Here is a 26160-nt window from a genome sequence, read left to right as displayed (position 1 = left end):
ATCACACTAAATTAAAATAGTGGTCTAGGAAGAAACAAAGAGAATGATGAACAAATGGAAGGGAGTGTCAAGGACTCAATCTTCTTCAATTTTGACAGCTACTATGAAGGTACAAGAGCACCACAGAGGACAGAAGAACATATGATACAAAAATATAAAGACATTGTAATAATCTTTTCTGTCTTATGATCAAACATTCACTTCTAAAACAAATTGATTTATATCATTCAGTCTTCACAGAACTTATGATTTGGTTTTGAATTAGTTTACTACATCTGTGGTTCATGTTTTTGTGCCTTACAGCACATGACAGAGATAATGTTCACAGGTGTGGCAAACTCTTGAGTATCTGAGGTTACTTACTAACCTACACACACCACCTGTAACTTCAGTTTTCTCTTCCATGCAGAAAACTATATCAGAATATGTGTGCATGTGTGTATGGCTCTCCCTGGTGGTACCACCGGTGAAAGCACAGCACTACAAAGCTGTCTGAAGCTGTTTGTAGCCACTGCAGCTCAAGTTCGAACCCAGCCAGAGGTGACCCACATGGCATGGCAGACCTCTCCCAACCTTCCTGCTGCTCCCCTCTGCAATGTATTTCAGTAGATCTTCCTGTTCTTCTCCCCACTCTGTCTCTGGTGAATTTTCTCACCCACCCCTCACATCTCTCACCTGTACCCCAGTTCTTGTATACATAAATTAAATCTTTTTTTAAATGTGTGTGTGTGTGTCAGAGAGAGAAAGAGAGTAATATTACTATAGAAACTACTCTGAATCTAGTGAAAATGTGAGTCATTTGCATATTTTTGTGGCTTAGCAAATATTAGCGATAAATTATTTGCAATAGACCTCACAAATGACTTTCAAATACCAGGTATGTCACCCCTAAAAAAGAACTGCTCCTGGAAACAAAGGAAGTATTGGTATTTTCTGTGTCTGGGATGTTCTCAGTACTTGTGATTTTCCATTTCACCCCAAACCCAAAATCCTACTTGTTCAACTAATACAGTGATGCTTTAACTTTAGCATGCATCATTATTATCTGAGGACTTGTTAAAGCATAAACTGCCAGCACCCATCCCCAGAATTTCTGATTGAGTTTAAGTTTGTGTGGGTGGAGTATGAGAACTTGCACTTCTGGCAAGCTCTTATGCAACAGATGCTGACCATCCAGGGACTATTTATCCATTCAAAGACATTAATTTAAAAAAAAAAAAAAACTTACCAGGTGGCTGGTACCAAAGTAAAAATATGAATTAAACATTATTTTGTAAAAGCTATGAATTAAACATTATTTTGTAAAAGCTAAGCACTGAGCTAAATAACGGTTGTAGTATGATCTGATTTACTCTTTTATCACAATACAACAAAGCAAGTATGCTTTTTCCTATTTTATAGATGAAAATGCTACAGCTAAACATAACCTGCCCAATATCATATGGACAGGTACCAGAACTATGACTTGAATCACTTAAAGAACTAATGTCAGAGAGGATAAAGGCCATGTACAAAGTCACAAACCTAGGAAGCACCTCAAACAAAACCTAACCTTTTGTCTGATGCCAAACTGTTTTCCCATCATCAATGCTATTCTGTATGCTATCTCTAGACCAATATCTATCTAAATCAGAGATGGCGAAAAGAGAGAAGAGGGAGGGAGGGAAGATATTACTTGGGGCCAGAAAACAGAATGTAGAGAGTGGGGAGTTCTACCTAAGGTTCTGGTAAACTCTGTTAAGAAGCATTTCTGTTAACATATTCAAAAACTTTCTAACCCTCTGTTTTCTTTCTACCCTAAGTCAGCACAATATAATGTAACATTCCCTTCATGGGTCAGAATCTTATGCATCCCACAAACCATCACTATGAACAGTTTTTATTACTGAGAAATGCTGAAATAGAAGCAGAAGTTACAGCAACTAGACTGAATGTGTGGGCATCTAAGAATTACCTTGAGGACAAATTAAATCATATGTTAATGGGATACCTTTTTAGAAAGCAGAATGGAAAAGGACCCTAAACTGAGACTAATCAGATCTTTCAGTTGGGTTCAAATCAATCAAGTTTACTCCAGTTTGTGTAAGTAGCACACAAACTTCATTAAGAGTAACTTTTTTTTTTTAAAGATGTAATACATATACACAATGGAATATTACTCAGCAATCAAAAAAGATAAACTCGTGCCTTTTGCAGCAACATGGTTGGAGCTGGAAGGGATCATGCTTAGTGAAATAAGCCAGGAAGAAAATGAAAAATACAAGATGATTTTGCTCAGATCAGGAGCATAAGGGATTGGGGTGGGGCAGGGGGCAAGGGAAGAGAGAGAGAGAAACATAATAGAGTAAAATTGAAAACAATGAACAACTATAAACCAGATATTTTATGGGGGTAGAAAGGGGAATGGATCGGAACTGGGGTGGGAAGAGTGCACTGGACTGTGGTGATGGCACACGTGAATTGGCGGTAGGAAGCCCATGGGGGTTACAACCAAGATGAAAAAATACACAAAATGAAGAATGATGTAAAAAATATAAAATTAAACAAAAAATGGGCAAAAAAAGTAACTGTTTTTCTCCTTTTTGACCTGGTAAATTGTGAGGAATGAAACTTTCCCTGACTCCTGTGTACCAATTTGTTACCCCATCATCAAGGAGAGAAATGAGCTGTATAATTACCTTTTGAGACATGAATCATCTTTGCTCTGAGGGCCCAGACCTGCTTGACTCTATAAAAGCAGCTCAAGGTCGAAGTGCAAATGTATGCTGTCTGCCGACCCCAGGCTGATATAATTAACAAGCCACCGAGAGGAGATGAAGGTGCTCCCAGCATCTGGGCTTGCTGTGCTCCTCATCACAGCTCTGAAGTTGTCCACTGCAGCCCCCTCCCTATTTGCAGCCACCCACAGGACCTCAAGGAACAACTACCACCTTGCACAGGTTTGTGAATCTTTACACGATACCCTCTTACTCCCTCTGCCCTGAAAAACCTAAAATGTATAGTGAGAATAGAAGGAAAATTCTGCTTTTGTTATAGAAACATGTTACAATCCACTGATGTCAAGGAGCTACTGTCTCCTCTACTGTTAAGTAAGGGCTGGTGTGCCTTAGGTACCCATGCTACATGACTCAATAAATGAATTAATAAATAGTCTATGTATCTTGCTTCATACAAAATTTGAGGTGACTTACAAAATTTTTGCAATACTGAGAGAAAAACAAGTTGAGAAAGAAATGTAGGAGAAAAATGAGGGCAGTAAAATTAAAATCAACATGTAAGATTCACACACATGAGATGAGTCATGAATTTAGAGAAGCTTCCTATAGTCACAACAGGTTACTTGTGTTCACACTACAAAAAGGCTTTTCTGCTCAGGGCAAAGTTTATCAAAATGTAAAGTGAACTAAGTTTTTCTTGGGTGCCTACCCACTTCGCATTTGCGAGCTTTTCCTCTGTAAAGTATATTCTCCCATGTAGCTTATTTACTGACACTTTCTGTATTTTCCTCTTTTAAAATCTCCCTGACTGCTGGAAAGGATCTGATACAAACAATTCTTATTAGAATTTGTGATACAATGTATATTTGCTTGCAAGCATTTTTGCATTTATAAATAGAACTTCATTCATATGTTAATGAGCAAGACTTATTAGGTAGTTACAAATCTCACCAAAAAAACATAAAAATGCTCCATTTTGTAACACTGAAATATGTATGTAGACATTTTTTGCATTTAAAAAATAACTGTTTAGCCTAAAGAAGAGTCTTTAATGGAATTTCCTACTCAGTGATAGGTACATAAATGAAACAACCTCTTTTTCAAACAAGCCTGTCAAAATGGTAGCACGCCCAAGATTTCCAGCCCAGAGTCAGTGCTCTCCCACTTGTCAGGCTACACAGAAAGTTGATTTTCACCCATGCATACCCATACCACCATTCCTACCGATTGTCAACACTACTCATCCATTGGAGTCAGAGAGCCCCTACAACTGCTACACCACTCATCAAAGACCAAGACCCTGAATGTCATGGCTACAGATAAAGAGTAAGGCAGATGCCAAATACACACCCATAAAATATGATTCCCTTTGATGTGAGCCCACTTTAGAAAAAAATAAATTCAAAAATAACTCAGAATATTGGGGTCTATTTCAATTTTTCACTGGTGCCACACTTTTAGATTCCTCATCCTCAAATGTCATTCCCCCTGACCCAGCCTCAAGCTACTTTGATTCAGGCACAGCAGATTCTATGTGAATTCCAGGAGACTCATGCTGAGACCAGAACTGATCTGAGGTGACAGAAGACTGTGATTCTTATCTGGGTTTGAACAGACGAATTTGGGCCCAAACCAGCCAGGTTGATTATACCATCATTTATTACTGTCCTTTATGCCAAGACATTAGCTACCAGTCCTATACAGAAGAATCTAGCTGACCCTGAGCATCTTTACTTCAGAAAGAAGGCCAGAATATTTTGAGTGAAGCTGTGCTTGCTAGAAGAACTATGTGATCTTGGAATGCTGGGGATCTTTAATAATTCCTTACTTCTTCCTTTCCAATAAGTCAGCTCTTCTCAGTTGCCTTCACCACATACTCTCAGAAAGACCTTTCAACAAGGACAGTTATCAGAACTTGCTACCTAGCAAAAAAGCACCTTCGCCTGCTGCAATAGCCCCTGTCACCAGCTCCAGCCAGGAAGAGGTACCACTCTGGAATATATTGGAATGATCTGATCAAACCTCCAGAGTACTGTCCAGTAACTAGAAAGAATTTGTGTCCTGCCTTACAGTTTATAGAAGTAAATGACAGTTTTGGCAATTACAATACAACAAATGAAAGAGCAAGAAAAGAGACAATTTAAGTTCATTCATTCAACAATGATTCACAGAATGCTTACTGTGAGCTGTGTGCTAGAGTCAATTCTAAGTACTGGAAAAATATCAGTGAACAAAGGCAGGAAAACAGCCCCCCCCCCTTATGGTTCTTCTTATATGGGATTGAGAGAGCAGGATGGGTGGGTCAAAGGAGGAGAGAAGCAAACTAGTCATTAAGTGCCCAAAAATATTTCAGAAAGGGAGTAAGGATTTGATAGAAAGTGATTGGAGCAGGAGGGTGTATTTTCAACTGAGTAGCCCAGGAAGGTTTCTCTGAGGAAGTGACATTCGAGATGTTTGAGTTGTATTTGAAGCAGTCACATGAAGATCCAGAGGAAAGAGGTAGTGCAGAAGCTGAAGCTGAAGAGATTGGATCAACATCAGGCTGGTATGGCCAGAGCTGAGATCTGAGGAAGGGGGCACAGGATGAGTTCTAGCAGGCCAGAGAGTCACCTGGGAGCCTGAGTCAAACAGTACCTCACACTGCTCCCTTCTTTGGAGATCCTTGTTTCCAAATACCATAGCTTCTACCAATACCATAAACAGAATAACCTACATTTAAACAGATCATTTGTTTTTTAGATGCATTTAATGCTCACTTTTATCCCTTCAATTCTGATTTGTTAAATGTTCTGAAAATGACAGCATGATAAAATGCTTACTTGGTCTCAGAATCTAGGTTCTCATTCTACAGTTTTGTTGCTTTTTTTAAAAAGTTCTATTATTTATAAATAATGAAACATAACATTTGAAACAGGTTTTGAAATGTTCTTAAGGATATAAATTCCACTATCCCATAATTCTGAGCTAATAATTGAATAAAAAATAAAAATAAAACCCTTCCAAATAAAAGCCATTAAATTCAGAAGTTTTCACTACCACTTTATTTTCTATGCCTAAAGAATTTAACTGTTATTGCATTTGGTTCTATTTGTCACACTATTACATCAGTTGAAGATTTTCATTTTCATACTACTTTTGTAACTATCACTTTAAAGAGTCAAAACTACTCAAAAATCAGTTATGATGTAGTTAACAAAATTTGACAAGGATTAGAGTTTTTTATTTCCATATGAATATTGCTGCTACAAATACCTTTGTACAATAGCCAACTATAAAGATTACTTTTCCACAATACATCCCCAGAAGTAGTAATGAATAAAAGGATATAGACATTTGAAAGTCTCTGGGCACATCTAAAAGCACTTTCACGCTAAAGGCCTCATTGGATCCTCACACTTGGAGCCTCACAGTAAGAGAGAGGCAGACCAGTCCCATTTTATAAAACTGAAATTAAAAAAATAAATAAAGGAATTGCCCAAACTTGTGAAACCTAGGCCCTAAGACTTATCACACAGCATCAAAAGTGCTCACAAGGGAAGTTCTATGACTTATTGGAAATAGAAAGAAACGTTAAGAAGCCACATATTGAACAGCACAAACACACTTGAATCTGAGTTTTAGCTACTCGTTCTTAGAAAAGACAGTTGGAAAGTGCCCTGAGGGAAGCATTGGGAGGTGATTGGATGACTGTCTTGGCAGGAGGGACCCCTTGGCCACTGTCATTTACCAAACACTACAAGGAAAGCACTCACTTGACAGTAGCCCTTAAAATCCTGTAACTTTGGAGAAGGGGGAGGGAGGTGCACATGGGGCAATTCAGGTGAGTCTTGACATCTAGGACCAGGTGTGCCACCATCAATCAGGTCTTGAGCCAAGGCCTGCAGGAATATTCCAAGTATTGGCATATTACCCAAACGTAATGCTAGGTGTACATCAAAACGACTGATCATTCAGACTCTGAAAAGCATTCCTAAACCTTGTCAGTCTCTTTGGCAAGAAAGTTTCCAGAATCATCTGTCTCATCAATACCTTGGAACATCCCAGAAGCTTTCACAGAGGCACGTTTTCATATTTTGGCTTAAGAAAGGAGCTCAGCTATTAACAGGATATATACTCAGAGCATAGAACTGTCAGGCAAACACAGTCACTGTGTCTGTCCCACAGAGGCAGCCACCCTGTGGGAGAGGAACAGTAAAGTGGGTGATGACAGCTCCCTGGGACAGGGCCCTCCACACACAGGCTTTCCGTGCTGTGGGAGAGTGTACAGCAGCCGCAAAGCTTTCTCCCAAAAGCGGAGGGCGTCAGCAGAGGGCGAAGAGGCAACGCCCATCCGCCGGTCCATCCGCGGGTGTGGTGACCGGGATCCCTAAGCCCTGGGGCCCCAACATCTCAGCAGCCACGACCCATTCCTACCCACTCCCACTCTCTCCCGTGTTGGGAGGCAGGAAAAAGGAGAAAGCCCACACCTACCTGTCGGCGGGGAAGGCCTCGGCACCGCAGCATTCGTGTTCGCACGTCGCTGAGGCGCATGGCCACGTCACTCACGAGCGCGGTCGCAAAACCCACGCAATACGCCAGGTTTGTGCTTTGCGGTGTGTCGTAAAAGGCGTTTTCTCATCGGGTTTCTTTCCTGGAGCGATGATGAAACCTGAGGTAGGGTATTCTTCTGGTGGAAGACGAGTGGCTGAGGAAGAGCGACTGTTTGTGAGAAGAACCAGTTTGTGTTCTTTTCTGAGAAATCATTTCTGTTATTTTTACTTCATTAGAAGTACCTTTTTATCTAGTCGACCGTGATGGACCCTAAACCCATGTGAGCTGCAAGGCTAATATGTTATGCACGTTTATAAAGATGACCTTTTGTTATAAAAAACCTCATATGTTCACAGGAGAAAAATTACCAAACATGTATAACTAAAAAAGAATTATTATCAATTACATCACTATGTATCCTTTCTTAGTTCCTTTATCTTTCAAAGACATCTCTCTGATTTAGGGAGGGTTAGGGGAGAGGGTGAGGTGTGAGCCCATCTTTATTTAAATTATTATTACTTGGTTCATCATGGACTTTTGTTGCATTCATTTTAATTTTTTACTAATGCACTGAGTAGTATTTTTCATTACTGAATTTTTGATGCCCCTTCCTCAGTCTATGACTGTGTAACCTCACATACATACTTTTGCTTGCAAACATGCGTTCTCCTGTACCAACTGTTGTAAACCTATTTTTATTCATGTATCATGAGCATCTTCTCAAATCTAAGATCAAAACGTTTCAGAAAATACAGACATCTGGTTTAATGCACAATGTTAATCTGAATAGCATGATTCAGACTCAACCTTTTACACAGCACCTAGAGCAAACAGAAAAGGCTCAGAGAAGCAACATCATCTCACAAAAAGGATTAGAAATGTTATGTGCCCAGTGAAGATAGCCTAACCAGAAAGGGACATGAATCCATAGCCACCATTATTGTTTCAGAGTCTGGGCACTCCATGCTGTCTTCTCTTTCCCTTCTCTCAGGTTCTCACCTCATGGAGCTTTTCACAAGGGCTAACCCCAGGTAGTGAGCTTCTCTAGACAAGGCAGGGCTCAAGGATTAACTGCCCTCACAGTCAGAAAACAAAATTCCTTCTCCAAACACACAGCAATTACAGTTCATGTTCATAATAGAAAGCTTTGGAATGTAGGAAACAGTAACAATTTATAACCCATAATTTTACAATCTAGAGGTAAATAAGATTAATATCCCAGCATCCTTCCATTGTTTACTTGTTACTACTCATGTTTGTTATATAATTATCAATAAGTGGATTAGTATACTGACTATATTAGTATATATATATGTATATTATATATACTATATTAGTATATATATACTAATTATATATATAATTATCAATAAATAGATTAGTAGACTGACTATATTAGTATTTATATAGTATATATGGATGTGATTATAATATGCATATATATGGTTTAGTTTATTTATGAAATGATTATTATAATCAGTATGAACATTTTATCCCTTCTTTTCTCAGTGTACTGACATTATATTGAGTGCTTTATTCCATGCTATAAAATATTTTTCAAAAATGCAGTCTTAGCAGAAGCCTACCATCACTTCATATGAATATATAATAATATATCTAAAAATCTCCACTGTTAAATGTTAAAATTCTTTCAATATTTTATTATTTATGTATATAAATATGCATGTATAACATACAGTGTTGTTCCCTATCCCTCGTAGGTGCCTGAAGCCTCAGCTAGTACTATATATCTGTACATATAATAGAGACATATACCTGTACATACTAATTTTTCCTATACACACATGCCTATGATAAAATTTAATTGATAAATAAAGCATAGTAAAATGATAACTAAAAAAAGAACAATTATAACAATTAGTATAAGAAAAGGTATGTGAATGTGCTTTCCCCTTTCAAAACATCCTATTGTACATATTTTCAGTGGACAACGGGTAACTGAAACTGCAAAAAAGCAAACTGCAGATATGGGCAGGCTAATATAAATAAATAATATACATAATTTCCATTGAATAGTAATGTAATCAATATGCTGTTTATATATATACATTTAAAATACTTCATTAGTAATATAGAAATAGAAAATCTCATATAAAAGTCACTATATATGTATATATATCGCTTTACCGGATACAACTGCGTGCGGTGGAGGGTGTGCGAGAGCGCCAGCTATCCTGAGGGAAACTTCGGAGGGAACCAGCTATACATATAAATATAAATATAAATATGTATATATCTTTAGCATCTCTTTATCTTTCTGAAATAAGTTCGGCAAGTGAAATTATTGGACAGGCAGCAGACTGGCCCTGCATTTGTATTACCTTGCCTCACTCAGTAATAGCAAGTGCTTTGAAGGCTTTATTAGAGGTTTTAAGCCTTAGAGTTTATAGGTAATTTTATGTGCAAATACTAACCTGACAGTTTATGTTTAATTTTACTTGTCTTAAGGAAACCTGCCCCATGAAAACAAGCTCAGCCTCTTATATTGAATATATTTAATTAGTTAGTTAGTTGGGTTTAATTAGTTGGGTTTAATTAGTTGGGTTTTCTCTGCTTCCTCTATTCTGTAGAAGATGAGAGGCTGGAATATCAGACTCTGGAGTTTAAGATACATTTATTTTCATAATGTGTAATGATACCAATAACTGCTTATAAAAAACTCTATTTTGCAAAGAATATTTTGTTATTTTGTTCAATGACAAATTAAAGGTCTATGGGGATAATTGTTCATATCACTTTCCTCCCATTATTTCTCCTCTTAAAATAACTCTTCATTGTAGAAAAATGGTAAAATACCAGTGAGTTAAAAAAAAAAAAGGCTAAAATTTCCATTGCCTAAAGATAATCATTGTCAATAATTTGGGCATATATGTATTGAAGCTTTATCTACGCAGGTACTTCTCATTTTTTCCCCCACATTGGGACTATGCACCAGACTCTCTTTTTAACATCTCAAGATTATTGTCCCTATCATATTATCATACCTTACCATAAGTATTCCCCAGAGATTGGACTTCAGATGTGTAAGCCTGTATCTCCGTTTCAGGCATATCTTGACAAGTATTACACTAAGAAAGGAGGACAGCAGATTGGTGAGATGGTGGCAAGAGGAAGCAATTCAATGGTAAAGAAGATTAAAGAGCTACAAGCATTTTTTGGCCTCCAAATCACAGGGAAGTTAGACAGGTCCACAATGGATATGATCAAGAAGCCTCGCTGTGGAGTTCCTGATGTGGCAAACTATCGGCTCTTCCCAGGTGAACCCAAATGGAAAAAAAATACCTTGACATACAGGTAATGAGATCGAGTCTTTCCAAATCCAGAGAGAAACACCTTGTCTCTGTTTTAAAAAACAAAATCTAATCTGTACGAACATTATGATTCATCACAACCATGAGAAAAAATAAGAACTTTTTACGTCCAATCTAGTCGGCAACATTGGGGAATTTGCTTAAAAAAATAATAATAATCTTGGGATCATTGTAATGTTCCATATTGCAAACAACTAGTTAAAGATAACACACTTATTTATTTAAAAAAAAAAAAAAAAAAAACCCTAGTCCAGGGCTGATAACTTGATAGTACCAACCAGTTTTCTTAGAAACAAACTGCTCAATCAGAAGGATATGATCAGGTTCACCTATAAAATTAATGTTTTCATTGATTTGATTTAAGTGCCTATGATAAGAATGACATTTTTGGAGCTATAATAATGAATAGAGGGGTTAGGCCCTCCCTAGTGGCGCAGCAGATTAAAGCACACTAAGAAGCTAAAGCCACTTCCGCATGAGTTTGATCCCCACCTGCCCCGGAGGTGATCCACATGGCATGGCAGACCTCTCCTGACCCACCCACTGCTCCCATCAGCAGTGTACTTCGGCAGTCTGCCTATTCTGCTCCCCACTCTGTCTCTGGTGAATCCTCTCAACACCCCTGCACCTCTGACCTGTACCCCAGTTCTGTATGCATAAATAAATAAATCTTTAAAAAAATAATAACAATGAATAGATCACCTTCCTTGACCTTAGGGAACCTACTGTCCTCTGGAGCATGACTCACATACAAGCAGATAGTTGCAGCTCCCTGTGAAAAATGTAAAGCAAAAAGAAAATTGTGAGAGCAAAGGGAGCTACCTACCAAATCAGCCAGGGCCAGAGAGTGATGACTGAGGCTCATATGAAAACAAAGTAGGAGCTGACTGACCCTTAACCCAGGCTCCCCTATTCTACATCTTTCCCCTTCTACCTTGTACCCCTCCTGACTATCCTCTGACCCTCTCCTGCCCAAACCAGGGCTTTGTGTGGTCTAATGGGACACAACTAACCAACACCTACATCTTTGCTGTACTGTACTCTAGGTTCTCAGGTAGGGACAACTGTCCATGTACCCAGAACCATAGATGGGGCCAGCACAGGACCCTTTCCAAGTTGGTGCCTGGAAGGGAGGCCATCCATGGCAACTGTCCTTGGGGGCCTTGTCTGGCAAGGCCAGACAGAGATGGCATTGGAAAAGGATGGCCTCCATTTGCATTTTTCCTCAGAGCTAAATGTTAGGGGGCCGATTAGGTGGTGCTTTAAACAACAATTATTAGTCTCAGACTAAGAATGTCACCAAAATCAAAGCGTTTAGGGAAGAAACATGAATAATTATGAACTGATGAAGAGAAATACAGGTAGAAAAGAAGAGTAGGCAAATAGAAATGGAATGTGTGTGTCAGGAAAAGGAATGTCAGGAAGCAGAGGCTGGGGAAGCAGACTCAGCAGCTAGAATTTAAGACCAAGGAGTTCAGACTTCACCTTTCCTGGAATTTTGCAGCCAGTTACTAAGTGTCCAGGAATTCTATATGCTTGTTGCTGAACATGGCCACAATAATTATATAGATTTATAATTAATAAATTTTATTTGTATGTCTAATTTATATCAGATATTTAAAAGCAAAGGTAATCAATAATTTGCTGCCTAGTTATTAGACTACAACTTACCATGATTTATGTTCACAAGGTCCTTTACATATATTTTCTTCATATGCTGCAAATGACAATTGCTACTCATCTGCCCAACTTCGTGCTCAGTGGTGGCAAGTTAGTGGCTTGAAATTAGCCACAATGAGAGTATTAGCAATATGGAAATAGGCAAACTCTACAAATGAGGCATTTAAGTCACAGAGTGTATTTCTGACAGCACTGGTACACCAGTGAATCCCTGTGACCTAATGAGAACCAATCCCGGAATTCCTCTAGTCCACAGTTAGCTGCTGTGGGCCATGGAGCCCATTAGGTGGTGCTGTAAGCACAGTTATTAGTCTCAGATTAATGCCACAAAAAGCAAAGCTTTTGGGGAAGAAATTTCGAAGTTATGAACTAATTAAGAGAAATTCAGGAAAAATTTATATAATCCATGCAGTCTTTTCTGTCATCTCCCTTTTTCTCCCCCAGTGATATTTTTTCCTTCCTCTCAAATTTTATTGATTTTTATTGATCAGATTTTATTGAACTCTTGTATGTGACTATTATTTTGCAATACAACTTCATACCTCCATATATGCACATGCCTCATTCATTCTCCACCAAATTTCCAGTGCCACAACCTTCCCTCCCTTATTGCCTATTGCCTCCTCCCTCCTTTTTTTTTTTTTTTTTTGAGGTAACTGATTCACAGTACTGTAAATGATTCAGAGGAATAAGTTCATGTCATACCTCTTCAGATTTTCATCACCACACCATATCTACCTCCAGAGAAACTATAACCCTTAACCATATATCAGTGGGTCCCCCCCCCAACTTTTTCCCTCCTTCCTTTCCCCACTTCTGTAGTCAGATGTCTAGGCCTTATTTTGGTTTAGTTTCTCTGTATCCCATATATAAGGGAAATCACTGAGTAATTGCCTTTCTTCCTCAGGTTTATTTCACTGAGCATTTTCCCCTCCAGTTCTATGTTGTCACAAATAACAAGAGTTCATCTTTTTTTGTAGATGCGTAAAATTCCATTGTTGTATGTGTACTACCTCTTCTTAAACCACTCATCTGTCCTTGGGCACTTAGGTTGTTTACATAACTTGGATATTGTAAATATTGCTGCAATGAACTTGGTATTTTTGCATACTTTGGATAAATACCAAGGAATGAAGTTAGTATCACAATGTTAGTATGTGATTGTGCACAACAAAGACAATGAGGATAACAAAGACAATGGGGATAATAGATCAAACTAATGTGGGGCTTGGAAAAAGATAGTATTCTTGTGATAATATTCTTTGGGCAACCCAGACCTCCTCAAGCACATTCAAACTGCCCACATCCATACTTGTTCCTGAACAATGCCCTAGTATCCCCCACCTCAAACATACACACAAGCCTCTAGAGGTTTACTCTTTTTTTTTTAAGATTTATTTATTTATGCATATAAGAACCATGGTACAGGCGAGAGGTATGGAGGATAAGAGGATTCACTAAAACAGAGAAGAGAGCAGAACAGACAGATTGACTGAAATACACTACTGAGGGAACAGCAGGTAGGACAGGAGAGGTCTGCCATACCATGTGGGTCACCACCTTGGCTGGGAATTGCACTCATGTTGCAGTGGCTGTGGATAGCTTCATAGTTTTGTGTTTTAACTTGTTGCACCATGAGGGAGGACCCTAGAGGCTTGTCTTAATACTCAGCTTATATAGCTCCTGAATCTCAGAATAACTTATTAGAACATAAGTCAAAGAATTAAAAAGGATAAAATATAGCATATTGCTTATATGCATAAAAATGGGCTCAAATCCTGAGGATAAACTGTAGATCCTTAAAATGTAGTATTACTTCCTAAGTGTTGTTTTGAGTATTGAGCGGCACATCACATCAAAAAGTGCTTGGACCAGTATCTACAATTTGGTGTGTACTCAAAGAATAGTAGCTATGATTTCTATTGCGTTATCTACCTCAGAACTTTTCTGCATGTTTTCTTCTTTCCTAGTGCTGTCCCTTTCTCCATCTCCACTCTGAAAGAAATAGTGCTGTCCCTTTCTCCATCGCCCAACACTGAAAAAAATAGCTGACACTAAGGAATGTGAGGGAATTTCCAGGTACTAACTAACCAGACTCATGATCAATCACAAATTCATCTTAACCATATTTTGAAAGCTCTAATAAGTGTTATTTTTAAGGGCCTTTCTATTTCCCCCACTTCAATTCTATAATCTCCTCATCTTGGGGCCCATCCCCTAGAGTTAAGGATGGCCTTGTTCCTGCCTCCCTGCTGAGGTTTAGCCCATCACTGCCCTCCTTAGGGAAGTGGAATCTTCTTTTGGGGCACCAGGACTGTCATTTGTTTCTGCTTGAGGATATAACACCTGAATGGGAATGGCCTAAGATGCTTGTGAAAATGCAGGTAGGGAGTTATACAGGCCCTAAAATTTGAGAACCACTGAGTGAGCCCTAAAAATTCTAGCTTTTATTAACTGAATCATCCATTTAGCAAGTATTTCATATGCACTTTGTGTAAGGAAGTAGAGTAAGTAAGTAAGTAAATAACTCAATCCCTCCTCTCAGGGCTGTCTCTCATAGACCTGACTGCTCACTTATGTTCCATTATTCCATCCAGATCCACCATCCCAAGGAAAAGTTCCTCTCCTACCCTTCCTTTAGAGGCAGCCAGAAGCCCCCATCCCCTAGATCCCAGAGCACATGTCCTGCAGAACCACCACATATCTCCACTTGCTGTTTGTCCAAAAGTTATATACCTATCTGCCTTTAGAGGTCTTTGCTACACTAGATCTCAATGCAAGATTCAAGCCATTTCAGTTCAAGTCAATACCTTGTTTAAAGCTAGCACTTCCTCTTGAAAAAATACATTATTTTCAGAAAAAAATTCCCCCATAGCCCTGGGGAAATTCTGATGGCCTTTGCATAAGAATTTGCAAAACCTCAAAACTCCACATTTTTTATATTTACAATTAAAAATTGTCAGTGTCTTTTTAATGTAAAAGAAGTGTCTCCTCATTAAAACCATTTTAGAAAAAATTGATTTCTTGCTACTTAAAACTTTATAGAGGACATTATTCTTTAAAATTATCGATAATATAATAACAAGGAAAGTCTAGTTTTTTTCAGCACCAGATTTTCTCAACTTTTTCATCTCTTCATTTTTCTTGTTGTTAAGTATGTTTCAGTGATTTAACAAATATGAAAGCAAAATAAGAATTATTGTTTTGCCACATGGGCCCTTCTTGGTAGTGCAAAGGGTTATAGCACACACTATGAAGCTGTTGCAGCTCTTGCAGCAAGTTCAATCCCCAGCTAGGCGGTGACCTCTCCTGACCTGCCCGCTGCTCCCCTCAGCAGTGTACTTCAGTCAGTCTGCCTGTTCTGGTCCCCATTCTGTCTCTGGTGAATCCTCTCAACTCCTTAATCCCACCCCACCCCCGCACCTCTGACCTGCACCCCAGTTCTGTATACATAAATAAATAAATCTTTTTGAAAAATAGATCTACCTTCTAAAACCAGCAATTCCAGTCCTAGGTATCCACTTAAAGAATGCAAAAAACGCTATTTCAGAAGGAAGTATGTGCTCCTATGTTCATTGCAACCCTATTTACAATGGTCAAGTTACAGAAACAAAGTAAGTGTCCAGGGACAAAGAAGTGGATTAGAAAAATATGGAATACTATACAGCCAGAATTTTTTTTAAAAGATGAAAATTTGTGAGAACCACCAGTTGCTAAGCAAAGTAAGTCAGAAGAAAGACAAATACTGGGTAGTATCATTTATATGTGATATATAGAGAAACAAAACAAAGGGTCAGACTAGAACAAACCAATAACAAACTCTAGAAATCTAACTGTGGAATTGAGGCTATGACATGGGGAGGAGGGAGGAAATAAAGTCAAGAAGAGTCACAGTGGACCATGATAGAGGGCTGGGTGCATTGGCCGTTGATGTAGTAGGTTAAGGGTGTAATCTATACTTTTAAGTCATATTAGGTATTGTAAACCATTGTTACCTCAATAAAAAAAAAAGGAGGAGAGAATTCTAGCTGTTCAGGGGGAAAAACTTTAATTATAGATTTATGCTCTATCTTTAGATTTTTAGTACAACTTTAACATAGTTCTTGCCTTCTTCACATAGGAGTATTGACTGGAAGGAAAATGTGTTCCTTCTATTTTCACAGAATATCCAAATACACATCTTCTATGACCTCTGCTGAGGTGGACAAAGCAGTGGAAATGGCCCTGCAGGCCTGGAGCAGTGCTGTCCCACTGAACTTTGTCAGAGTCAACTCGGGAGAAGCGGATATAATGATATCCTTTGAAACTGGAGGTACTGTGGTGCTTCTTGGGTTTTGTCTGCTACTCTGGAAAAAGTTCCTATACTTCGTTTCCAGTGATACTAATCCAAGCAACCTGAACATTTGTCCTTTGTACAGAGGTGTGATTGGCAGAGACCAAGGGCTCAGCAAAATCATAGGCTTCCTCCTGCAGGAAATGGACCTGCTCAAATTCTTGCCTGAACTCATCTGTAAAATGGACTCATTATAGTCAGTTTGTTTTTGCCTTGTTCAGGACAAATTCAATCAGATTTAGCATTCGCACTGTCTAGGAAACCACTGACCTTATACTGTTCCCATGATGGTGTTAATCTTTATGTCTCCCTGTGTTGCCCTTTGCTCCTTGGGTTCTTACCAAAGGATAAATTCTATACTGGCACTGACAGCTTCCCCCACATTGGACAGCAATGGTCAGTTAGGAGCCAAGAGACTCTTGCCCACACCTAGTAGACTACCTCTTGGGGACTCCTAGGCCTGCCTTCTCCATCTTGGCCATGGGCCTGCTCACTTTGGTGAGGAGAAGAGGCATTATTTGCATGGGGCTGCTCTGAGCCCTGCAAGAAACATGATACAGGAAAGCCCATGAAATTCCTTTCCCTTATTGGCTTCCGGGAAATCAGAGTAGGTGATTGCCACTGCCTATTCAAAGTGCTCCTGTTTTTCCAAGGCTTGATCTTGAGTTTATTCTTACATCACCAGGGAAACTGCTCAGGAGTCAGGAGAAAGAAAATGAAGCAAGTTCTGGTTCTAAGCCCTGAGAGATGGCCCTGGGTGAGACCTAGCCATGGGTCCGGCTCTTCCCATGGGACCAAAGCCATCCTCCCCATCTCCAGTGAAGTGGCAAGAGCATAGCTCACAGAAGCTTTGGGGCATCTTATTCTTGATTTTTCAAGCTTATGCCCTCTGTCAAACACAATAGGAACTGTGTCCTGCTCACAAGATCCTCAAGTTATACACCCTGTTTAAAGTGCCCTGCTCCAAAACCTATAAAATGACTACCAAACTTTGTCTTGTTGGTTTTTAATAAAACAAGTCATCCTCACTAAAATCCTAAAAAGGTATGATATTTAGCTTCTACATCACCCCTCATTTGGCCTTCCTCCTTTTCTATTAAATTTATAGTGAACTATTAACTAATATAAATAATAAAACAAACACATGTAGCTTTAAAAACAGAACTCTATAAATACCTTACTTGCTTTATAAGTTTTACACATGAAAGTATGTCAAGATTACAGGCAAATTTTCTTTTTCTTTTTTTTGATACTTCCTTAAATTGTATTACATGCTACAGAAACAGAAAGCACAGATTCCTTCAATATGCTATTAGTGTCCTAACTGAGTTGTATGTTGAAAACTACACGCTGCTAACAGGATTACATTCGAATCAGTGGACAAGATCTTATGAACTAACCATCTGATCTTTCTCCTTCTGTAATCTATGGCACAGTCAGTTAACACACTCCACAATAACTAACAGTTTTTAAATTTTTAACACTATCTTCAAAATACAAAGTCGACCTTTTAATATTGCAATAGACAGATTATTTGTGGGCATGTGACATTATTATCATTAAAAAAATGAACATTGTAAAGGAAATCTATTTGTATGAGAAGTGTCAGTGCTATTTCCAAAAGTCCATTCCCTGTGATGTTATGTCAAAACTCCTTAGAAAAGCTAAATTCTTGCTGGTATTTCTCCTCATTTACTTAGATCACGGGGATTCATATCCATTTGATGGGCCTCGAGGGACTCTAGCCCATGCATTTGCACCTGGAGAAGGCCTGGGAGGAGATACACACTTTGACAATGCTGAGAAGTGGACTATGGGAATGAATGGTATATATGCACAATTCACCATAACCTGGAACATATTGTACCTTCTTCTGGTCCTCCATCATGGAACCTTGAGGTTCACCGTTCCAAGCCACCCTTTAACTAGGGGGGCTGGCTAGGAAAAACAAGTAAGCCAAAAATCCAAAAGGGAAAAGGTCCACCCTCAATGGTGCTGTAGATTTTCCTGTCTCTGGTTCATAGTATATGATCTCAAGAAAGAGAAATTCTCTCCTCAATGTGTAGCTCCTTTTCTGCAATGTCATAGTATTATTTCTTACCTGTTCTTAGAAATGGGCTACATTTAGAAATTGCCCGAGAGCTTCAGTTCTCTCCTGAGAAGTGTATCAGAGATGGATATATATTTTCCTGTAACTATGCAGTCCATTTGAAAATACTCAGTGTGAAAAATGTGTGTAGACAAAAGAAGTTAGGTGTAATAAAAGGGAATACAGAGCATAAACCTCTGTATTTTTGCACTGTTGGCATAAGTCCTTTTTGCCTATCTCCCTACCATCACTATGAACAAAATGGGTTGACGCAAACTTTCATCTTTCCCCACCTCCCAAATCCTTTCTAGCTAAAGGGGAAAGAACTAGACTAAAGTCAGCAAAGTTCAGTGCCAGAATAACTTCTCAAACTTTGAATAATCCAATCATGAGAAGAAAATGAGTTAAATATGACTTGAGCATAAATTCTCCTGTAAAGACAGAAGATACTGAAAATAAAATCCTGGGTTGATGCTGTCTTTTTCTTTTATATTGTTTAGGTTTCAATTTATTCACTGTTGCAGCTCATGAATTTGGTCATGCATTGGGCCTGGCCCATTCCACAGACCCATCTGCATTGATGTATCCAACTTATAAGTATCAGCATCCCTTTGGATTCCACCTCCCCAAAGACGATGTGAAAGGGATCCAGGCATTATATGGTACAATTGCTTCTTTGACCACTAACCCTGAAAGTGACATTCACTTCATATACTTAAAGTTTACTTTGCCAGGTATTACTAACATCAGTAAAAACTAGCCCCAACTATGTCTTCTGATGAAGAGCTTATTTACCAGATATGTATATTGCTTCCTTTTCAAAAATGTACAACTAAATGTTATGTCTTCCCCCAGAGCATTTTGATCCTTAATAATAAAAAATAGTTTCTTGTCTGTAATTTAGGGTACAGTCAGGAGTTAGATACTGGGAGAGGATAAACATATTTTGTAGTTCCTATGTCTGGTGCTTACCCTTTGCAGTAGTGGTGATAATATTACAACACCTCTCAATCCTACAGACAGACTGCAGTTTACAAAACATGTTCCTGAGAATACATCCTCATGGCCAACCTGAAGTGTGGGAAGTGTATTTTATCATGTGATAACTGAGAAAGCTCAGGCTCAAAGACAGTAAACATGCTAAGATGTTCTAATTATCTCAGTGTTAGCATTCTTTCCAGGCATCAAGGATTACAAGGATTACTGAAAAGGGCCTTGTAAGCCGAGCGTCTATGCTTTCCTCACATTGGCCAGCCCACAACAGTCAAAATTCTCCTGAGATACAGAATATAAATTGTATTCAAAGAAATATTCAGCCCACTCCATCCACTTCAGAGAAGAGACAGATGCAAGTTCTGCTCCTACTACGATGACAGAAAAATATTAGGAATATTAGGAATGTCTCTACTTGCTGGATCTCCCATGCAAAACCACCAAGAAAGACTGAACCCAAAGATCTGCCTGATCTGTATAGATTCTTGTGTGTGTGGTCAACACACAGAGAGCCAGGGTTGCTGGGCCAGGCATGGAAGAGTGTACTGCACGTGGCCATTTCTGCACAAGTGAACAAAATGTAAAAACATGGATTTTTCTAACCAGCGAGCATATATAGCACCCACCCTAACACTCTTGCCACCCCAAGATGTAGTGCTTGGCATATATCAATGTTCAAATATGGGAGCACCTTTCTACTCTGAGCAACGTCCAGTTTCTGATCTTGTCTAGAAGCCGTACCCACCTCTCATCTTCACCCCTCTGCGGACCCTACCCCAGCCCTCATCTCACTCTCCTTCAGGGGCTCTTGGCTTCAACAGTCTTGGTGAAGAGCCAGCACTTGCTGGGGCTGACTCAGCCTGACCAGACAGCCTGGTTTATTCTCTATAACTAGTGGAGAGTCCCCAGGATCAGAATGGACAGAAAAACTCAGTGACAGCTCACCCAAGGAGCTGTGTTTGTTTTATGTGAGGACCCTCCAGAAGATGCCTTAAAGTAGGAAATGGTTTATGCAGCATACAAGATGCCCAGTAGTGGATAAAAACACACAAACAACATTCTAGTTCTTTTAAGAACAAAGAACTTAATTACAATATGTAGCAACTTAATTTTTTTAATTGAGGTAAAAATTTGTTTTAATTTTTATTGTGGGATAATTGGCATATATAACATTCAAGTGTATAACATGTTTCATTATTTGTTTATATTATGAAATTATCCTGATAGGTCTAGTTACTATCCATCACCATACAGTTACAATTTTTTTCTTGTTATGAGAACTTTAAAGGTTTACTCCTTCAGCTACTTTGAGATGTGCATAATAATATTGTCCCATGTTACACTTAGCCCATGAATTTTCTTTATATATATTTTTACATCATTTTGTGACTTTTTCCATCATCGTTTAATCCCCATGGGCTTCCCACCACCAATTAACCAGTGTGCCATCACCAAAGTCCAGTGCACTTCCCCTCAGCCCCATTTTTGATCCCATTCCTCACTCTACACCCGTAAGATATCTCTGGTATATGGTGTTCATTATTATTATTATCATTTTCTCCCCTGGTCCTTTATATTCCTGCTATGAGTGAAACCATCTGGTATTTTTCCTTTTCTTTCTGGCTTATTTCAATGAGCATCATCCCTTCCAGCTCCTTCCAGCAAAATGCATGTGTTTTAACCCATGAATTTTAAATTTCATTTCTAATTTTATTAGAGAAGTCATATACAATCATAAAATAATAACTACCTTTTTCTGAACATTTACTATTACAGCAAGCTCTGTATGAAGTGCTTTTCAGATATGGGGTAGTTCTCATAAAAGCCTTTTGAGATAGGTACCATTATTGTAACTCCCATGATAGTAACAAGGCAACTGAGGCTTTGGGAGGTGAAAATGTGCCCATGTCGCACAGCTCATTCCCACCTGTGAAAGGTAAACCCAGCCCTGCCTGCAGCCAGTAGCCATACTCTTTATCATGTCCACTTATGTGATGACAGTAGGTCTCTAAAGCAGAGGTGTAGGACTCTTGATTCCTGGTACCATCTGACCCCATCACTTTGAATCCTAGGACCTCGGAAAACATATCCTGGAAAACCCACAGTGCCCAATGCCCCGCCTCATAATCCATCCACCCCTGACCTCTGTGACTCCAGCTCATCCTTTGATGCAGTGACAATGCTGGGGAAGGAGCTTTTGTTCTTCCGGGACAGGTAAGACAGTCCACAACTCTTCTCAGGCCTTAGTGCCACATTCAGGCAAATGTTGTCTAGGAGTCCTTATGAAAATTGTATAGAAATTCTGTCCTGAGTGGCTATCGTGGACTTCTAAGGACAGATGTAGGCCCACTTTGGGGGTGCCCACAGTGCTCTCGGTGCTGAGCTGTTTCCCAGGTATACAATGACTGTATTTCTCACCCCTATTTGCACTATGAGGTAGTGAGTATAACCTCCAATTTACAGGTAAAGAAAATAGCTCAAAGAGAGTAACTTCCACTAGTGCCTGAAGTCATTAAATGGCTGTATTTTACATTTGTGTCTCTTGTTCCATTTAATAGCTCCATCTTACTTTTAACCCATCCCATACTGGTGAACTTTAACAAGTTATGAACAACTAGTATGAAATCTTCAAACATAGTAGGACATTGACTATTCAAAGGCAAACTACAGCAGATCCCAGGAACTGAGGCTTTAGCAACCAAGTTAAAATTGGTTTAAATTCTTGATCAGGTGAGCCTGGAACAGACACAGTGTTCATTAAGTGGTAGTTACTATATTCAGAAGTGGGAATAAAAAAAAATTTATATATATATATTTATATATCTATATATACACACATACACACACATATTGATTTAAGGTTTAGAAACAACCTTTTCTATTGTTTCTAATTAATTTTTATTAAGACATTGATTATTGACTTTATTTGTATAGATTATTAATAAAAAGTCAACTGAATGGAATTGCTAGACAACAACCCAGGTGTGGTAGGCAAACACAGAGCAGGAAGAGCCTGGAAAGTACTAAGAGTCAACAGCTCCACCAGTTGTCAGATTCTGCATTGCCCAGACAAGTGCAGGTAACACTTGTTCAGTGATAAAGAGATGCTAGGCATGGTATAACATGTTGTTTAATCTTTTTTTTTTAATATTTATTTATTCATGCATACAAGAATTGGAGCACAGACCAGAGGTAAGAGGGGTGAGATGATTCACCAGAGACAGAGCTGGGTGCAGAACAAACAGACCTACTGAAATACACTGTTGAGGGGGAAAGCAGGAAGTTTGGAGAGGTTTGACACACTATGTGGGTCACCTTCCTGGTGGGGAATCAAACTTGTGCTACCTTGGCTGCAGATAGCTTCACAGTGCTGTGCCTGCACCACCAGTGAGGGCCCATGTTGTTTATTATTTTGATAAATACTAGTGGTTCTGATAGTAGCAAAAGAGAGTGGATTCAAAGCTATGACTTTGTCTCATTCAATGATTTCCTCAAACCTGTGAAAGAAACCCTGGGATGTGCTAAATTCCAAACATATTATCTCATTACTGATTTTGTCCCTCCCTCACTCAGCACATTGTATTTCTTTTATTCCAATGGCTCCTTTCATGTCTTCAGCATGCCCAGGTATTTGTCTCTGCTCCCTCTTCTAGATATCCACTTAACTCTTCTTCCTTTGTCATGAAGATTCTCTACTGAAAGATCTAGATCACTTGCCTCCACCTCCTCCCCATCACTTGCTTTGTCATGTAATGATCTGCCATCTCCCTTACAACTTGCCTGAACTCACCTTCTTTAATAAATCCTATCCAGTCAGTTCCTTTTCTTCAATCTTCAGTCTGATGACCTCAGCAGTATTTTCCATTGCTGTTCACTTTTCTAAAAAGCTTCTTCTCCTTGATTTAATTGGAGCCTCCACTAAAGGGGTTCTGTCTCTGATATCAAGTAGACTAGACTAACATAGCAGCTGGGGAATTAACAGTGTGGACTAAATGAGAAAAGTCTGTAAACACTGTAAATGATCATGGATTATCAGCTACCATAATTGTTAACATTATTGTATAACTGAGACCTCCCCATTGAGCATTAGCCATTTTTTTATATTCAAAAGGGCAGGTTTATTATAAAAAGAGAAGGGAAATAAAGAATACTTGCACAGACACAATGGGCAGAAAGAGCTGCCCCTGAAAGGGATAGGTTTGTTAAAAGAGAGGCCCGCACAGGCACAGATTGGTAGTTGGGAGGAGCTGCATCTGCTGCTTTGCACAGGGAGAAGGGTGGTGAAGGGAAACCCCAGCACAGGCACACGTGGGCAGGAGAGCTACTGCCAGCATTAGACACTTTTGATGAATTCCCCCCACGCCTTGTCAGTTCATTACCTTCTATTTGACACACCTAACACTGAGTTTTTCTTTATGTGTTCAACAAATCTTACTTCTGTATCTTTGTGAATGAAGCTGCTACCTTTGACTCTTTCTTGTCACTGTTCACCCAGTTGGTGTCCAATTTCTGATGTGAATCCTTCCAGTGCCTCTGGCAGGCACCTTCTCTTCAATCCCTACTTGCATAGAAACTTTGACAAATGTTTTCTTTTACATTCCAATCGAAGATATATAGCATCTTTCAAAATTAACAGTGATATCAGTTATTTTAAAATAACTGACTATTAAAATAGAACTGACTGTTCTACTCTCAAGGGTGGACAAGCCTATCAAATGTCTGTGAAACCTCGACAGGCAAAGTACACCCCCCTCCTTGTGGTGGCTACCCATCCTGCAGGCCAAGTGCCTGGGGTACACGCACTTCCCCAAGTACCTTTCCTAGTAACCAAGAGGCACACCAAGGGCAGAGATCACTCCAGTCAGAATGCTGCACTTCTCGCACAGTTTCACTGTGTAACCAGAGGTTTTCTACATGACTGATAATACAGACCCTAAACTCAGAGACAGAAAATCACATTTCAGTGGACGGCCTGTGGCTGGAAGACCTTAGCTCTAAAATGAGAGATTTGGATATGATAAACCTATGCTTATCCTATTTAGTAAAAGCTCTTATTGTAAGGTCTGTAGCCGATTGTGACATTCTTGATTGTAACCTTAAGATTATATTATATAAAGTCTAGAATGATCTGAGAGTTACAAAGTTAATTTTGGCCTAAATGCAATTCTTGTCATTTCTCTCTTCTCTTCCCTAAGTACCTGTGGAAACCTGGGATCACTGATATTTTGTTATCTTTCTACTTAGAGTTTCCTTATCTTCAGACAGAACATATGAACATGTCTTTACTTTGCATTCTACAAACATATTCAGCAATTTCACGGTGACTTTAAAAGGTACTGCATTCCATTTTGCTTGGGAACAAACCATGCGGTTATTACATCCACATCTTGAAAATATCTCATCAACAGATTATTGTTGTTGATGGGAATTCCAGCCTGGAGGGTAGTAGAGAACAAAGAACTCTTTCATAATGACCCTCAAATTGCCAGTATGTTGTGACTTGAAAAAATTCTTTGGTTTTTGTCCAGGTTTAGCAAACACTCTGGGACTTATGGTGACAGCCGGCGGGGGAGGAGAAGCCGCAGTCGTGGGATTCTAGCTCTGGCTGGCACCAGGCAGGAGCAGGCAGCTAAGAGGTGGCCTCTGTCATGCACCAGTGTGAGATTGGATCCCAGCTCACTCACTTGCTGTTCCTGAACAGTCTGTTTATCTGTTCTATGTCTACATAAAAGAGACTAATGATTCATACCTCACTGGGTGGCTGAAAGGATTTAACAGCAAAGCACTTACATAGAATTACTGCACACACTGAATATACCATAGTTATCATAACACACAAATACCTCTTTTTAAAGAGGAAAAGAGATTCAAGGTCCCACATACCGTGGCATACAAGGCAATCAATTCTGACTCCCAGTCCAGTCCTCCTAGCTCTTCTCAGTCTTTGAAATGATCTGCTTATCACCACTGCTCATCAGGCTGAAATTTGAACTAAATGAGAAGGGGATGACTCAGCAGATACAGGGTAGTCACCAGACTCCTTGTCTAGCCCTGCCACGACTCATTTCTAAATGTCTGTCTCACATATGCCTACCTTTATAGTCTGTTACCACTCACAGTATTTACAGCCAAAACTTTCACAAAAGGTGTATCAAAAAATAGTCATTGACAGTTGCTCAGGGCTTGGGGGAAAAGGAGGTATATGCTTTATTTAGAAAAGAGGTATAGTTGAATGAAAAGGCATCATGTCTTTGACCTCACCATGTGCTTGTCTCTGTCAGAAGCATTGATACTGACCAAGAATCAACCACATGAGGCACCATGGTGGACATCTTCTTCTATACCCCTGAACACATGCCTCCAGCACTTTTGAGGCAACATAGCATCTGACAGTGTTGCTCCCTCACATGGACTGTTGTGTGCTTCTCCATGGAGGTGTCTTTTGTAGCTATCAGTTTGTCCCATTGATAGGCAACAAATGTCCTT

At 39.2% G+C, this 26160-nt stretch overlaps 1 protein-coding gene across 1 annotated transcript in view; it reads left to right on the top strand.

Moving 5' to 3' along the window:
• Positions 1-2808: 2808 nt before the first annotated feature.
• MMP20 (matrix metallopeptidase 20) overlaps positions 2809-26160 on the top strand; it is a 41505-nt gene continuing 18153 nt past the window's right edge. The window contains exons 1-6 of the mRNA XM_004689048.1: positions 2809-2939; positions 10315-10562; positions 16423-16571; positions 18293-18418; positions 19182-19343; positions 21747-21888. Coding sequence (XP_004689105.1) covers positions 2814-2939; positions 10315-10562; positions 16423-16571; positions 18293-18418; positions 19182-19343; positions 21747-21888 — 953 coding nt within the window. The 5' untranslated portion in view covers positions 2809-2813. The remainder of the gene's footprint in view (positions 2940-10314; positions 10563-16422; positions 16572-18292; positions 18419-19181; positions 19344-21746; positions 21889-26160) is intronic.

This window comes from Condylura cristata, unplaced genomic scaffold, assembly GCF_000260355.1.
Source record: "Condylura cristata isolate star-nosed mole 26May11 unplaced genomic scaffold, ConCri1.0 scaffold00025, whole genome shotgun sequence".
Taxonomy (NCBI): domain Eukaryota; kingdom Metazoa; phylum Chordata; class Mammalia; order Eulipotyphla; family Talpidae; genus Condylura; species Condylura cristata.
The sequence above is the reverse complement of the archived record's forward strand: the minus strand, read 5'-3'. Positions and strand labels throughout refer to the sequence as shown.